Here is a 17,836-nt window from a genome sequence, read left to right as displayed (position 1 = left end):
TTGATTCCTCTAAAGGATCCAGCATAGAGAGCTCCAGAATAAGCTGATTCCTTTGTGTATTGGTGAAGCCAAAAGTGCCATTATTCCACATATTCTGGTAACAGAATGAGGAAGGGGCCTTAATTATTTATGCCAACAGATAGTTGTATGGGATAACGATCTGATGTCACTCTTTCCAACATTTGACCACTGGATTTTGGAACTTTGATAAGAAGGTTTCTGCGGCTTAAAATCTGTAAGTGGGGTGAGGGTGCGGGTGTTCCTAAAATCAGACCATGTATGTAAACCATTTAATAGAGGAATGTAATCGAGGACCGGAGGTTCAATGAATTTGTTGAAGTGTGCCTACTCTTTGATGGTCTTTTATAGACTTATTTTTCATTAGGCCAACAAATTATGTTGAAGTCTCCCCCAAAAGAGCCAGTTATCCAAGGAGAGAGAGAATAAATCTGCGAGTTCCTCCCAGAAGTGAAGTTTTCCCTATGATTTAGTGGGGCCGTAATTCCTGACAGCCAAAAAGAATACCCAAAAGCAAGAGATATGTGGGAGGGATAAAACAAAAGCAATTTTGGTAATTTATTATTATTTTTTAAAAAAAAGCCTGTGAAAGAAGGGTCATTCCACATAATGCTGATTCCTCCCAAGAATCCCATGGATTCCTGTGCTGTCCAACCAATATCCTTAGCACTCCATAAAGAGTTGATGAAAAGTATATCTACGCTTGCCACCTTTGTCACTTGAAAAATGACAATGGTGGGATTGTACTTAACAATAGTACTTTTAATAGGATTGTACTTAATAATAGTATTTTTAATGGGAGCCCAACTTTCTCCCCCAGCCTAAGCCTCGATATTGAGATTTTTTACCCACCCATATTCTTTGAGGAAGAGGGTTTGTCATAATTCACGGAAGAGGGAAGGCTAGATCTAGATAACTCCCTTATTCCTTGGCTTTGTTTCCTTCAAGATTTGACTGGGTTGGTCATTTGTGTCCGTAAGTTTACAAGCCATTGATTTCTATTGAAATTTCTGAATTCTCTGAATTTTTCTTATTTCTTTACACATGGATATAGTCCTAATATATACAATGAGAAGAGCCAAATATGGCAAAGATAATCAACGGTAAAAAGAATGTAAATAACGAAAGAATATTACATAAAAAGAATGAATACTAATTACAAAATAATATTCCAAAGAATCAGGGGAAAGAAGAAGACTTTCTATATTCAACACTCCCCCTCAAGCTGGATTGTATTTGTTGATTAAGTCCAGCTTGGCTTTTAAGACTTCAAAAGTGTTATAAAGCTTTTGTAAGAATGTCAGCAATCTGCATCTTGGTGGGTATGTAGTTAATGGAGACACTTTTGTTTTCTATTTTCTCTTTAATAAAGTGTCGATCAATATCCACATGTTTTATGTGATCATGATGGACCGAGTCTTTGGCAATACTTAGAGTAGTTTGATTGTCACAATATACCTCCATTGGTTCTTCTGATGTGATTTTAAGTTCTAATAGGATGCTTTTGAGCCAGATTCCTTCATATATTCCTTGAGCTAGTGCCTTTAGTTCAGCTTCAACACTACTCCTAGATACGACTGATTGTTTCTTGCTCCGCCAAGTGACTAGGTTTCCCAAACAAAGGTATAGTATCTACTTGTTGATCTTATGCCTATTTTTGAGCTTGCCCAATTAGCATTCATGAATACTTCAATGTTTCTTTTCCTGGATTTCTTGAAGTACGGTCCTTCTCTTGGAGTTCCTTTCAAGTACCTGAGTATTCTATAAGTAGCTTGCATATTTTCTTCAATTGGATTATTCATAAATTGATTTACAAAGCTTACTACAAAACAGATATCTGGTCTAGTGTGAGTTAGGTAAATTAGTTTTCCAACTAGTCTTTGATACTGATCTTTGTTAACCATTGTGTTTTCTTTGCTTACGTGATGATTTGTGTCGATGGGAGTATTAGCGGGTTTGCATCCAAGCATACCAGTTTCCTTTAAGAGATCAAGGACATTTTCGTTGAGAAATACTCGAATCTTGCTTTGAGCGGGCCACTTCCATCCCTAGGAAGTATTTAAGGTTGCCTAAGTCTTTTACTTCTAATTCATTGGCTAAGAGTAATTTTAGTTTTCTTATTTCTTCTTCATGGTCTCCTATAAGGATAATGTCATCTACAACGATGATAATTGCTATTTTACCCTTGCAAGGATGTTTGACGAAGAGGGTATGGTCAGATTGACATTGCAAGTACCCGTTGTTCTTTACTACTTTTGAAAACTTTTCAAACCAGGCTTTAGGAGATTGTTTTAAGCCATAAAGGGATTTCTTGAGTTTGCATATACCTTATTCCTAGTTTTAGTTGATTCTATACTAGTGGGTATATCCAAATACACTTCTTCTAAGTCTCCATTAAGGAAGACGTTCTTTATTTCTAATTAGTGAAGTATCCAATCATTATTCGCTGTTATAGAAAAAAGGACACAGATAGTATTTAATTTTGCTATCGGGGCAAATGTTTCTTGGTAGTCAATGCCATTAGACTGGGTGAATCCTTTTGCAACAAGTCTAGCTTTGAGCATGTCAATTTCTCCATTAGCTTTGTATTTGATGGTGAAGATCCATTTGCATCCTATCATGTTCTTTCATGGGGTAAGTTTGTTATTTCCTATGTGTTGTTCTTTCCCAAGGCATTTATTTTGTCTAATACAACTTGCTTCCAATTGGGGTCTTTAAGACCTTCATAGACGTTGTTAGGAATGCATATGTTGGATAAGGTAGTTGTGGAATGCATCCTACAAGTTCTTACTCCTTTCTGTTTTGCAATGGGAAGATCGAGGTTCATAAGGGTTTTCGTTGTGGAGTTGGGGACATGATTTTCCTGCATTTCGGTCGGCTTTTGACTAAGCACTGGTTTATGTCCAAGAGTGTTTGTTTTTTTTTCGAGTATAGACTATGGTATATTTCCTACATTCGAGTGTGTTTTGGTTGGAAATATTAGTTTCATTATAGACTATGGGATCTTTCCTACATTCGAGTGTGCTTTGGTTGGACATATCAGTTTCATGTTGGAAGGGAGCACTTTCTTCAATGAAGGTTGTTATTGGGGTTTCTTTGTTTTCAAGTATGGAAGGTTCAATGATGTCTTGCTTTTGAAAATAAGGTTGTGCTTCAAAGAAGGTTACATTCATGGAGGTATAAAATTTTCCCGTGGTTGGTGAATAGCATTTGTATCCTTTTTGGCTCAGAGCACGACCTAGAAATATACATTTGATTGCCTTAGGATCTAGTTTACTCCTATTGGGTCGATGATCTTGAACAAATACTGTACAACCAAATATTTTTAAGGGAACTTGAGAGAATAATCTATTATGTGGAAATAAGTCCTTAAGTTTTTATAAGGGATTTTTGAAGTCTAATGTTCGAGAGGGCATTCTATTAATAAGGTATGTGGCTGTCAGAACAACTTCTCCCCAAAAACGATGGGGAGTGTTAGCGAAAAGCATTAAAGCTCTAGAAACTTCTAAGAGATGTCTATTTTTCGTCTCCGCAATTCTATTTTGTTGGGGAGTGTTAGCGCATGTACTTAGGTGGGCAGTACCTTTTTCTTGTAGAAAGTTCCTTGAGGAAGTGTTAAAATAATCCTTAGCATTATCAGTGTGAATGATTTGGATTTTTGTGTTAAATAGATTGAGAATCATAGCATACATACTTTTAAATATGAAAGTAACCTCAGATTTTTCTTTCATTAAAAATACCGAAGTAAGTCTGTTGTGATCATCAATAAGGAAAACAAACCATTTAGCTCATGTTATATTCTAAACTCTACTAGGTCCCCAAACATCATATGCATTATAGAAAGAGAGGGTTTATAAGCGCTTACCGGATATGAAGTTCGAGCCAACTTTGCTATTTCACAAGACTCACATTGAAAAACCTGAAAACTTTTATTAAAAAAATCTGGAAAAATTCGTTTCAAATGTAGAAAATTGGGATGTCCTAAACGATTATGCCATAACATTATTGTACTATCATAATTGTCTTTAGAAACAAAAAAAGTAGATTTGCTAAGACCTAACTCCTTGACAAGAGACTTGGAAGCATTTAGTATATAAAGACTCGAGGATTCCTTGGTATTGCCAATCGTCTTCTCCAAATTCAAATCCTGAAATATGTAATTATGTGAGTGGAAAACCGTAATGCACTTTTTCATAAGTGTTGGTTCGCTTATGGAAAGAAGATTGCATCTAAGTTTTGGAACATGTAATACATTTTCTAACATAAAATCTTTAGAGATAAAAACATTGCCAGTTCCTATCACTTTAGAACAGGTACCATCAACAATTTTACAGGGGTTTGACCGCTACAGTGGTCATAATTAGTTAAAAGTGAGATATCACCTGTCATGTGATATGAAGCTCAAGAATCAATAATCCAAGTACTACAATTTTATTTAGTTGCATTTAAGGACATAAAGGAAGTTATCTGATTGTGCAACGGTAGCCACACTTGTTTATAATGTTTTTTGAGTAGATTTGGGTTGACCAAAGAGTTTTTGGAGAATATCCAACTGCTCCTTAGTAAACATATCATTTTTAGGGGTAATGTTACGTTCGGTTGTTGCACTTGTTTGGTAGGCCTTTCCACGTCTATTGCTTGTTCCTTTGTTTGACTTCCAATCTAGAGGTTTGCCATGAATATCCCAACACACTTCTTTAGTGTGTCCTGGTTTTCTATAATGCCCACACCATGGTCTTGGTTTCGTTTGTCGACTATCAGTTCCTATGTAGCTGATTTCGATTGTAACGGTTATCATGAGTATTTATACGTACCTCATTACCAAGAATTCGAGCAATTAAAGCCGATCCTTCAGGTTTAGAGCTTGCAGACACTCCTAATATTAGTTTCTTCCTACTTTCTTCTCTTCTTATTTCTGCAAAAACTTATCTGATATTAAGGGTTTAATAGCTAAAATTCTACCACGTACCTCATCTAATTCTTTATTAAGGTCGAGAAGAAATTTGAACGCTCATTTCTTCTCAACCATCTTTTTGTATGTAGCTCCATCTGCAGTGCATTCCCACTTGTGGCTTTCAAATACATCAAGTTGTTGCCAAAGACGAGACAGTTGAGTGAAGTAGTGAGTAACTTGCATATCGCTCCGCCGTATCTCGTGAATTTTGCCTTCAATTTCAAATGATTCCGCTGTATTTTCTTGGTCGGAATAGGTTTCACGAGCTGTTTCCCAGATTTCGCTTGCAGTCGAGAAGAGTAAAAATCCTTCACCAATCTCTCTGTCGTCATGGAGTTGATTAGCCATGACGTAACCATATTATTTTCAGCTTTCCATGTCTTGTATTTCAGATCAACTTGGTCTGAGATAAGATTTTCGCTTGATAGATAATCTTCCTTTCCTTTTCCACATGTAAACATCATAACAGATTGTGACCAAGGGAGATAATTTCTTCCATTTAGTTTGTGATTAGTAATTGGAAGTATGGTCCCTTTTGTACTGTTAGAATTTGCAGATCCCATATTATATTGTTAAATTCTGTAGAGGAAGATATTTAGCACTTACCCAAATCTTCCTTGTAACAAAGGAAAAACAAAAAGATACATTCTAAGACCCGATGCTTGAGGAAAATTGATTCGAAATAATAATAAAAAACACGATTAAGATATGCCTAGACCCAGATGAAGTAATAACTGCGAAAAAAAGAGAAAAAAATAGGGGAAATGGATATGCTCATGACCCGATTCAGCAACGACATGAGAAAAATAGGGGAAGCAGATATGCCCGACCCGGTTGGATACACGCGACCCGATTGACCCACAATGAAAACCCTTGCTCAGTTACGGCTTTCTTCAGACACGATTCAGCCCATGATTCTTGGCTGATTTGTTTCAGAAGATTTTGATCGAAGCTTGGCTGCGATTTGCTTCTGATGTGAAGCTTGGTTGCGATTTTCTTCTATTTGGATGATTCCTCACAAATTTGCTTTGGACGTGGTTATGGATAGAGGTTTTCTGATGCACGGCTTGAAACTAATCGGTATGTTGATTGAAGCTTCAATGCTCTGTTTTTCTTTGCTAGGGTTTCAGATGTTGTGAAACCTATGGATCTGATACCATATTGAAATTTCTTGATTCTCTGAATTTTTCTTATTTGTTTATACATGGGTATAGTCCTAATACATACAATGATAAGAGCCAAATATAACAAAGATAAGCAACGGTGAAAAGAAAGGAAATAAGGAAAGAATATTGCAGAAAAAGAATGAATACTAATTACAAAATAATATTCCAAAGAAATAGGGGAAAGGAGAAGACTCTCTATATTCAACAATTTCTAAGGGTGTCAGATATTGGCCTCTTCTTCAATATGAGTGATTTTCATAAGATAAAATAGAGTTCCATCTTAAAACTAATTGGCAATGAGAGGAGTAACTCATGTATCTTATAAAAATGGTGAGATCTCTTTATCTTTCTGATGTGGGATCTTCAACATGCCCCCACTAGATGATGGATTTTTTGGTTCATCATTCTTGGGCCGGAGACCAATTTTTTCGGGCGAAATACCGTTTGAGCTTTATGGGTTCTTATATCATATTATATATAAACATGAGGTTCCATCTAAAAAATAATTGGCAATGAGAAGAGTGAATTATATGTTTTCTAAAGATTGTGAGGTCTCTCCATAGTTCTAATATGGAATCCTCGACAATTTTCAATCCATTGTTTTCTTGTGACTTGGTGATCCAGATTACATGGAAATGGACTGTTTAAGCTTTGGGTGAAGATTATAGGGATGGACCGATCAGATATATCAGAATGTTGTTAAATTGAAAAGGATTTGATTATTAGCCAAGGTCTCTCCATCTGAATTATTTGTTTTAATGTCTTCAATTTGAACTGCGATTCAATGGGTATGAGACATTAGAGATCTCCATTTAAGGGGGAGGAGGACTATAGACTTCATTAATTTTATCCTTAGGCATGAGATGAGTATGTCAAGATAGAAGTAGACAGTGTCTCGGGGCAATTGTACTGGAGTTCTGGAATTATCGACTTTAAAAGATTAGTGCATGTGTAATAACTTGTGTCATTTATTTTCTGGCAACAAAGCCAACAAGGATTTGCTATTGAAGGGACGTTCAGAGGGGCAGTTTGACATTGATACACAAGTTCGCGCAAGCTTGAGTGGGGTGTTGGGTTTATTTTTCTGTAAATACTAGTGGTTCATATTTGTGCAGCTCTGTCCATATTCCAGTTTATTGCATATCCCTTATGCCTTCTCCGGTTAGTTTGGAGTTAGAATGTATGACTCTAGCTTGTTTTGGGAAGGATCCGAAGGCAGCAAACCAAATCACCTTGTCAGATGGAGCATGGTTTATACGGCAAAGGATCAAGGAGGCCTCGGAATTGGGGACTTCACTAACAGCAACTTGGCCTTGATAGAAAAAGGGGCTGGAGATTTTATACGGCAAAGGATCAAGGAGGCCTCGGAATTGGGGACTTCACTAACAGCAACTTGGCCTTGATAGAAAAAGGGGCTGGAGATTTTTTCAGGAGCATGACTCTCTTTGGAGGAAGGTAGTCCTTAGTACCCACGGTGCTGATGATTCTGCTTGGCACACTCTTGGAAAAGGGCATTCAAGCTTTAGAAGCCCCTGGATAAGTATATCTAAATCATGGAAGAAGATTGAAGGCCTTGCACATTTCAAAATAGGAAACGGAACGAGAATCCTTTTTTTGGAAGGATCCTTGGCTCAATGGATCTATTTTGAAGGATATCTACCATGGCTGTATGCTATTGCTTCTAATTCAGTGGGATCGGTTAGTTCTTATTGGGGTTCCTCCACTTCTTGGAATGTTGCTCTCCGAAGGTTTTTGAAGGATGGGGAGATTTTAGACTTTCAAACTCTGTTGCATTCTTTATCTAGCGATTCTCTAAATGATAGTGAAGACTATGGTCACTTGAACTTCAGGTAATTTTTCGGTTAAATCCTTGACAAAGCATTTGGCTTCTTCTTCTAATCTGGACAGCATCATCTTGTTAGGATACCACCTAACAAGGAAATTCTCAAGAACACAAAAACAAATAAGAACTGTAAAAGATAGATATATATTGCAGTATCAATGATGAAAACTACAATATACCATAGCCTTTTTAGAGGGCTACACTCTCCTTCAATTCCCCAAAGGAAATTCCCACCAAACTCTTCATACCTCCTAACCTCACACTCACCTACTATTTATAACCTGAAGAGACCTAACAACCCTCATGGCTAATTACTAGAATACCCTTACTACTAATATTCCACTAATAATCCTCTATGACTAGGGGTCTTACACATCTTTAATGAAATTTGGAAGACTAAGAGCCCTAAGAAAAGAAAACAAATATTTTGTTGTGGATCATGCGTAATGGAAACCTCAATTCAGCTGATGTCCTTCAGAAAAAAACTTCCATCTCAGTGTTTACAATGCAGGGGAATCTCTTAGCCACATTCTATTTGAGTGTGTTTTATCCCAGCATTGGTTCTTGTTATTCGCAGCCTTCAACATTCAATGGGTTTTCTCCAACTCATGGAAGGAAAACGTACATCAGCTTCTTTGTGGCATCAGTTGGAACTCTCAAGCTTATTTACTATGGGTTAATGTGGTCAAAGCATTGCTTTTTGAGCTTTTTGGGTGGAAAGGAATCATCACATTTTTCAGCAGTCTTCTCAACATTATTCTTCCATCTTTGATTCGGCCCAGCTAAAATCTTCATCATGGTGTTTTCTCTCCAAGAAGTTTGAAGGGCATTCCATTCGGGATATATTGCAATTGGCCTGCTTTTATCAAACCTTTCTAAGCTTTTAATTTTTTTAGTTCTTGTTTAATTCACTTGTTTATGTTTTCTATTCTTGTACACATTAAGTTCTTGTTCTTTTTTTAAGTCTTTTGTTTTTAGCTTGTTTATGTTTTGTTCATTGTATCCTTCTGTATTACAGAGCACAACTCTTTACATTCTCTTAATGAAAAGTTTCATATCCTTTTCTAAAAAAAAACCTGGCCACTGTATCTGTTACTAAGATTCTAACGTGGTTGACCATTTACAAAGTTCCTAGTTCAATATTATTTGGATATCCTTTGAAATTCTTTGCTGTGTGGATATTGTGAATATGTATTATTCTCTTTGAGATTCTGATTTTTTTTTTTTCATAAAAAAATGGTTTTACCAGTTGGAAAAAGAAGCACTTGTTAAAGGGATTCCTGTAGGACAAACTCTCGATATAGATATTCCACCACCTCGGCCCAAGAGAAAACCAAGCAATCCTTATCCAAGGAAAACTCCTATATCAAAGTTGGGTGCAAATGACGGGAAGCTCTTGACTTTGGTGTCTTCTTCACAGAGCAAACAAATCTTGGATTTGGAGAAGGAGCCACTGAACGAGGTGTGCTGCACTCTTCTATCTTCTTCCATTGAGTTAATGTTTATTGATATTTCATTTTTCTTATTATATTCTTAGGCCACTAGTGGAGAAGAACAGGCAACTAATGAAAAGGATACTCATGACGATAATTACTCAGAAGTACTTACCCTATCACGAGAGGGCAACTTCTTTTCGTGGAAAAACACAGATTGTGTACCTGCGCAAGTTAAACTAAATGACTCGTGTGCTTTCAGGGAGTTTGTGCCTTCATTCAAAGAGGTAATTGTGCAATATGAAACAAATGAATTTTATATGTTCTCTCAACTTATATAGCATCGTAATATCAATATTACCTTGATGCCAAACAGCCACTCCATGATAAAGGCACGGGCAAAGCTTTAGAATTGGAGATTTCAAGCACTTCACAAGAAAAATCTGTGCCTGCTGAAAAGAAAGAAGCTTTAAGCTGCGTACTGTCCGGAGATGAAATGCAAGCTGCTCATAATTATCCAAGGCATGTGCCTGTGCATGTGGTAGATGGAAGCTTAGGAGCAAATGTTCAAGGGTCAGTAACCGATGCTCCACTGCTGGAATCGACTTTTCATCCAGCAATGGAGGTTCAAAGAGAGCATAATATACTTGGGAATCCATCTGATTCTGTTTCCTTTGAACATCAAAATAATGCACCTAGGTGCATTTATCAATCGTTTCCAACTATTCATCCTCCTCCATTTACCTTACTTCGCCCTAACCAAGAAAATTACAAGTCACTTCTCCACATGTCCTCCTCATTTTCAAGTCTGGTTGTGTCTACCCTTCAACAAAACCCAGCAGCCCATGCAATAGCAAGCTTGACAGCATCATGTTGGCCCTATGTGAATCCTGAAACTTCTGTAGATTCTCCCGCGTGTGATAAGGAAGGTTTTAGAACCAAGCAAATGAATCCCACCCCTAGTATGGAAGCCATTGCTGCAGCAACTGTAGCAGCTGCAACTGCATGGTGGGCGGCCCATGGACTGCTACCTTTATGTGCTCCTTTTCATTCTACCTTTACTAATGCCGCTATATCAGCTCCTGTGGTACAATCATCAGATACCTGTCGAAATCCTGAGTCCAAGGACAAAGCAGAAAGTTCCCAACAAAATGCTGCTTTGCAAAATCAACAGCTGGATGCAGAACAATCAGAAGCTTTAACTGCTCAACATTCAGGTTCCAAGTTACCTACTCATTCATCATCTGATTCTGAGGGTAGTGGAGGTGCAAATGCAAATGATACAGTGAAACCTGCCCATGACGAGAAGACCCCTGCTGAGGTTGAGTTTCATGATTCAAACAAAGGGAAGAGGGGAAAACAAGTAGATCGTTCTTCATGTGGTTCAAATACACCATCTGGAAGTGATCAAGAGATAGATGCAACAGAAAATAACGATAAAGAAGAAAAAGAGGAGGAAAAAGATCTTGAGATGAATCGTCCAGCCGTCGAGTCTAGTAATCGTCGCAGTAGAAGTATCAGTAACACAAGTGAATCTTGGAAGGAGGTTTCTGATGAGGTAAAAAGGGTATGTTATTTTATTTTATGTATTCTATAGCAGTTTTCTTCGTATAATGCTTACATTTTCTTGTAACTTATATCCATACAGGGGCGACTGGCTTTTCAAGCACTCTTCACTCGTGATGTATTGCCTCAAAGCTTTTCACCTCCCTATGATGTAGAAAATGAGAATAAGGCAAATGAGAACGTCGAGAAAGATAGTCATATTGTAGGTAAAGATAGTGGTGGCTCAGTTTTGGACCTTAACAGCAAGACTTGTGGATCTTCTAGTCATCAAGGTACGGAGAGAGATACATCAGCAATAGGTGTCAGCAATGGAGAGGGAGAATTTCTCACAATTGGACTAGGAAATGGTACCCCGAAGGGTTGTCGAACTGGATTCAAACCTTATAAAAGATGTTCAGTGGAAGCAAAGGAAAAAAGAATGACAACATCCAGCAACCACTGTGAGGAGGGAGGTCAAAAAAGACTACGCCTGGAGCAGAATGCTACAATTTGACAGTTGATTCACATGCAAACGAGCAAAGGAAACCTTTGTCTGCTGCATGTATATCTAACCTTCCTCATCGATCTATCTTTCCTACTTTAATTCTTCACGTGTGTACTATAAAATGCCTACATTATGTGATTGGTACATTCGAACTTATACAACTGAACTGAAGATTACCCTAAATTAGCCTTTTTGTAAGAATTGTTCAGTACCCAGTTGCCATTATCTTGCTACCCCTTCTATAGGCTTTAGTCTCTTTATGAAGACGGTACAAACTTAGCATGTTGTCTAATGCATGTTCCAGTATCTAGGAACCTAAAGTCAAATCTGTTAATCGTGTAGAAACTATTAAAGCAATGAAAACATTCCTTCGGTGTGGCTGCTGATGATAATAATATCTTGCTACCTACCATTCATTTTCATGCTATGTCTCTCAGTTTATTTTTATGATGTTATTTTGATTACTAATTTACTGGTTGGATGTTTTCCAGTTACAAGAACAGAACTCTAGAAGACTCTGAGATTTGAGTCAAAGTTGATACTTTGAACAGATTCCCATCTCTGATCTGTATCAGCAAGCATCATGAAAAATTTGGGCCGATGACCTGGGTCCAAAATATCAAATGACCCATTTTTTTTTAAAAAAGGTCAATTGACCCTCTGCTGACATCATCACAGTATGAGATTACAAAATTGCCCCTCCTTTTGTCTCTCATACGATATCCCTCTCTTCAAACATAACGGTTGTCCCAGAAGGTGTCGTTTGAAATTATTGTGGACGTGTCACTCAATCTCGCTCTACAAAATCATTGTCTATCTGCTGCCGTAATCGAAGTTCTTGGGTAAGTGAATGTAATCTTTGTTGTGCATGTTGTGTCGTGTCTGTTTAGGTTTTATTGGGTTGGAATCGGCCTGCACATTCTGTGAGTTTCAGGGTTTAGAAATCGGTCACGTCTATTTTTATTTTGGGTTTCGATGTATTCTACGTGGGTTGAGGACGAAGGAGATATAGTGAGAGCCAAATAAGGTGAGAGCGAGTTTTGCGAGAGCGATATAGATGAGAGTGAGATAAGTGATGGACACTGGGGAGAACTAGATCAGCGAGAGCGAGATGGACGAGAGCATAATAGGCGAGGACGATATGTGTGAGAGCGAGACAAGCTAGAGCGAGATCAACGAGAGAATAATAGGTAAGAGCGAGATAAGTGAGCAATTATAGCGAGACTTTAACTGTATGCATAGTTACTATTTTGTTTAAGAACCTATTAACTAATAGATTGAATGTTTATATCATGCAGGAGTAATTTAAGATGTCAGTCTTGAAAATACGTGAAGTTGATAGGTTTCCAAGTAACGAGCCTAGCCCACATTGTGAATGCTAACAAGATTGTGAAGGAGAATCTTATCAAAGGGCAGTTAGAGATGTTCAAGAGAACAGTTTTTGGGCGATTTTTAGACATTGACCTCGTATTTAACAGCCCATTTATCCACCATATGTTGAGGGAAGTAAAGAAGTAGATAGAGAACTCGATTAGCTTCTTTGTTAGAGGAAAGATCGTCACATTTTCGAAAGATGATTTTTTACTGATTACTGGTTTGTAGCAGTCCCCTACGTGAGTTGTTCGGAGTGAGGAGTCCTCACAAGTTGCAACGAGGTACTTTGGTAATTGGTCGACTTTGGATGCATTCCACCTGAATTTACTAGAATAAGAATACTAGAATTTGAAGTTTGAAAATGCCGATGATGCTATTGAAATCACCCTAGTGTATTACATGGAGGTTGCAATGATGGAAAAGAACAAGCAGAAAAGTGTAGTCGATCATACATTATTTGAAGATGTTGAGTACATAGATTATTACAATAGTCTAGATTGTGGTATAATTATTTGGGAGAGGACACTCGACGCCCTCAAGACTGCATTGAATGACAATGTTGGTCTATACAAGTAGAAATTGGGAGGAAATAAAAATTATGTTGTGAAATACTCGTTGCGTAGATTTCCCCAAGCATTCTAGATGTTCCTTAACTTAAATTTATCTTCGGTTAATATTAACATAGTTATAAATATATGTTATTTTATATTTCGGTGTGGACATACGAGATCTTATCATCGGTTACGGAGAACATTACCACTCGAAAGAGCAAGGTAGTCGTGCCTCGTACATTACGGTGGTCATGCTCTCACTTGGTGTCATTCAAAGTACTCGAGAGGGACCTTTTTTAGTCTCAAAATGTAAGTGTAATCTAGCCGCAATATGTTGATTTGATTGTTAAATAGATACTAACCATCTTACTGGGTTAAACTGTTAATGCAGACAAAAGTAAGAGAAGGTCTTATCATGTCAGATGCTGAAAAGGAGTTTTGGGATATCCTAGTTGATAGACGGGCGCCGTAAGACAAGTACATTCGAACGTTGAGAGTTGGGGAAGCTTTAGTAGTACAGAAAGTGACAGTAGTCAAATGGGGAGGATAGTTCAGAAGGTGGGGAAGGTGATGAGTAGGATAATGCTAAAGGTGGAGTGAGGAACGATGAATCTGATGATGACATAAACATCCACCAGTCCACTTACACCTCAGCAAGGATATGTTACATGATGTGCTGGTGGGCCACATACGCCTTGAGCCTGAGGATGAACGTCCTGAGCCCGAGGAGGAGCGTTTTGAGCCTGAGTTTTCAGCCATAGAGAGGGAGCCAATGTTGATCCTTCTATATATTCGTACATGCAGAGTATTGACAACTCAATATCGACTTGGCGTGTATTGAACCTCGAGGGAGACACGAGAGACATCAAAGCACAATTGTCAACCATTATGTCTCTGTTATAGTTTATGAAGGGTTCTGCAGTGTTTGAGATGACAAGGTCACCCACTCCACAGACAGGCCACGATGCCACTATGTCACCCATCCTTTCTCTATCTCGGTTACCTACTCAACCTTTACATAGGTCACCCATCTAACCTCTACCTAGGTCACCCACCCAACCTCTACTCAGGTCACCTGTCTCACCCCTACCTCGGTCACCCATCCAACCCTTGCGTAGGTCACTCATCCCACCTCTACCTCGGTCACCTACCTGACCTGGACAACCTGATACATCTACCTCACTCATTCCTCTTCCACCTACAGAGCCTGATATCATGGCCCCGCCTATCACTTTTCCACCCACAGAGCCCAATATCACATCTTCGTCTATTTCTCACCCTGATACCTCAACCACTGCCTTTCCCACTATCCTTCCACCTCCAGATACGAGTAGAAAGGACATTGAACTTCTACCTTCTAAGAAATAATGCCTGTTGGAGCCATCGCCTATCGTACAGTCTGACACCATACATTTCGATTCACTGGTATGATCCTTATGTGATTGGAAAATCTCTTTCTTCATATTTGTTATTCGACATGTTCACCATTTTGTTATATTTCTATAGGTTATGGTCGAGAGTCGAAAAACCACTCAGAAGAGAAAGACTGTTGACAAGTACACACCTCTGGTCGAACCAAAGAAGAAAATAACAAAACAAAAGGAAAGTAAGGTACAACTTCCTTTGGACTGCCCATCGATTAAATACCTCTCCTTGGAGTATCTACAACACTGTTTAAAGTGACGGTCCAATACTCCTTGACGCATGAGGTTCCAGCTACTGTATTTATGGAAATGATGACTTGAATTGGATTGTCAGTAAGAATACGGACCACGAGGTTCAAGAAAATGCATTTCGACCATTATTCAAGTCATTTTTTTTTCAGGAATTGATCGAACCAAGTTCATGAGTTGTAAATAAGGTTACGTTGGTTGATTATTACATATTTTTAATGTTCAATTCGCTGTGTAGAGTTACCTTAATGCTCGAGATGGGGTCTACAAACAGATTAAGAACAAGTTGACATTGCACGCTATCATAGTATGGGGGGAAGAAGAAACGTATAAGGATTATATCATGGGTAAATTCGACGTTCAAGTGGTCAGATGTGGCTTTTGTGTATACGACAACAAACATCGGTGAACATTGGATGTTGATTGCATTTGACCTAAATAGAGCTTGGTTGTTCGTATTCGATTCATTATCAACCATGACATCAATGAAGAAGCTGGAGTCTTGCCTTGAACCATTGACTTACACCTTACCATCGCTTTTTCACTATTGTGACTTCAAACGTTGGAAGCCAGACATAGAAACATCCCGTTGGAAAATATCCCGACCAACTACTACGAACACATAACACGAGTCGCTAATTGTGGAATATTTGCAATCAAATTCTTAGAGCATTTGGTGATGGGTAGTGATCCTTCTGTAATCACTCAAGAGAAGATTAGTGACCACAGGATGCAGTTAACATGTCAGCTATGGGCGAACACTCTATATTATTGATGTAATTTTACATGTGATGTATATAAAACTCAGTATTTACATGTGATGTATATAAATTGTCAGTGTAGTTTTGATAACATGTTAAGTAAGCGAGAGTGACACTAAGAGCGCGAGGCATTTACAGAAATGATGATAAAGAGATATAAACATGTTAAGTAACGTTGCTAGATACAGCAAGATTAGCAAGAGCGACACTAAGAGAGAGCAAGACATTTACAGAACAAGTCGTAAAGAGATATAAACATGTTAAGTAATGTTAATAGAGATAGCGAGATTAGCAAGAGCGATATGAGAGAGTGAGACATTAACATAACGAGTCATAAAGAGATATAAACATGTTAAATAACGTTACTAGAGATAGTTAGATTAGCGAGAGCGACAAGACATTTACAGAAAGAGTCAAAGAGTTATAAACATATTAAGTAACATTACTATAGGGAGCGAGATTAGCGAGAGTGATACTAGGAAAGAGCGAGACATTTACAGTAAGAGTCTTAAAGAGTTATAAATGAAGGGAACCGTAAGGTTCGTAGCAAAAGCGAGATTAGTCCCAATTTTCAGTTTGTAAAAAAATATTATACAAATTTTATAGCATGCTAATCGAGGGAGGAAGAAGGGAAGAATTAAAGCTTACCCTTGAAGCCAAAAGGTCTTCACGTATTCCTTTGATCCAGTCACGTACTCTCCCCGTACTTCAGTCCCAAACAGAACAAAAACTCGTGGCCACCACCACAAGTGAACCTCTTGTATTCTCCATAGGGATTGAAATTAGCAGGAGGAGTGGACTCTACTATCTTATTTGGGAAGAGGGAGATTATTTATTTATTTATTTTTATATATATAAATTTGAGAGGAAGTAGAGATGGATTTCACAGTGGGGTAGTAATTTTCCACTCACAAACCTTTTGTTTCTTTTCTTCTCGTGAAAAAGATGAAGACCGTTGTCAAAACTTTCTTCCATTCTTTTTTTTTGCCATACGACTGATAGAGAGAAAAGCTAACTTATTATATGTATATATAACTATATGGTATATCAAATATAACACAACTTATAGTTTTTATATTGTATCAAATACAATATAACCTATACTTTTAATTTCTCTCAATCATTCATGGTATTTAGTATAAATCACATTTATACTAAATTGAATTATATGAATCTCATCCATATAATTAGTATTTGAATCATATTCAAATATTTATTTCATCTCAAAATAAAATTTATCATATAATATATCAAATACATTATATTCATTATATCAATTTTAATTAATTTAATTAATTATTTCACATATAATTAATTCTCTCAATTAATTTAAACAATTCAAATTAATCCAAAATTAAATCTCAATAATCCCTGTTGAGCTACAAAGTGATCTTATAGACTTGTAGATTGAAAATCCAATGGTACTTGGATAATTAATTAAACTCTTTTAATTAAATTACCCAACATCCATTAACTGTTGGTCACTTCACTAAAGACCTATACCTGCACTATTCGCACTACAAATATATTTCTGTGTCCATTGGATATAACCAATCATTAGTACGATGACTCTTCACAAATTGCCTGTAAATATAGCTGGATCAAAATTATTGTTTTGCCTCCGTAGTTACATCTAACTAAGTACCATTGATCCCTCTAATGAACAATAAGTCATAGTTCAACTATGATCCAATCCCTTTAGGGCCAAGAGAGGGTGTGGCCACATTGTTCAAGCCTCTGAATCAGCCTTTAAGGAAGCAATTTATCTACATACCCCGACATCAGAGAATGAGTGAATTCGGTCTTGTGTAGCTGTGTTCCCAACTTCTCATTCAAATGAATCTCTAAAATAGTAGGCATATTGAGTCGGTGATCTGACCACTCTCACCCATGAAAATCAAAGGGGTCGCCTTCAAAGGCAAGAGTTCACAACTCACTCAGGATTCAAGCCATGTCACCTATGGTCATCCTGGTGAAATGTAAGTCTCTACTATTAACGACGTTATATCATGA

General features: G+C 37.6%; 1 protein-coding gene across 1 annotated transcript in view; it reads left to right on the top strand.

Annotated features, from left to right (window-relative positions):
* The window catches only part of LOC120067216 (protein LATE ELONGATED HYPOCOTYL), a 34,478-nt gene extending 22,622 nt beyond the window's left edge, over nt 1-11,856 (top strand). Inside the window, exons 6-9 of the mRNA XM_039018727.1 lie at nt 9,231-9,443; nt 9,519-9,701; nt 9,791-10,981; nt 11,063-11,856. Of these exons, the coding sequence (XP_038874655.1) occupies nt 9,231-9,443; nt 9,519-9,701; nt 9,791-10,981; nt 11,063-11,473 (1,998 nt within the window). The 3' untranslated portion in view covers nt 11,474-11,856. The remainder of the gene's footprint in view (nt 1-9,230; nt 9,444-9,518; nt 9,702-9,790; nt 10,982-11,062) is intronic.
* The last annotated feature ends 5,980 nt before the right edge of the window (nt 11,857-17,836 follow it).

This window comes from Benincasa hispida, chromosome 12, assembly GCF_009727055.1.
Source record: "Benincasa hispida cultivar B227 chromosome 12, ASM972705v1, whole genome shotgun sequence".
NCBI lineage: Eukaryota > Viridiplantae > Streptophyta > Magnoliopsida > Cucurbitales > Cucurbitaceae > Benincasa > Benincasa hispida.
This window is presented reverse-complemented; position numbering and strand designations above follow the sequence as displayed.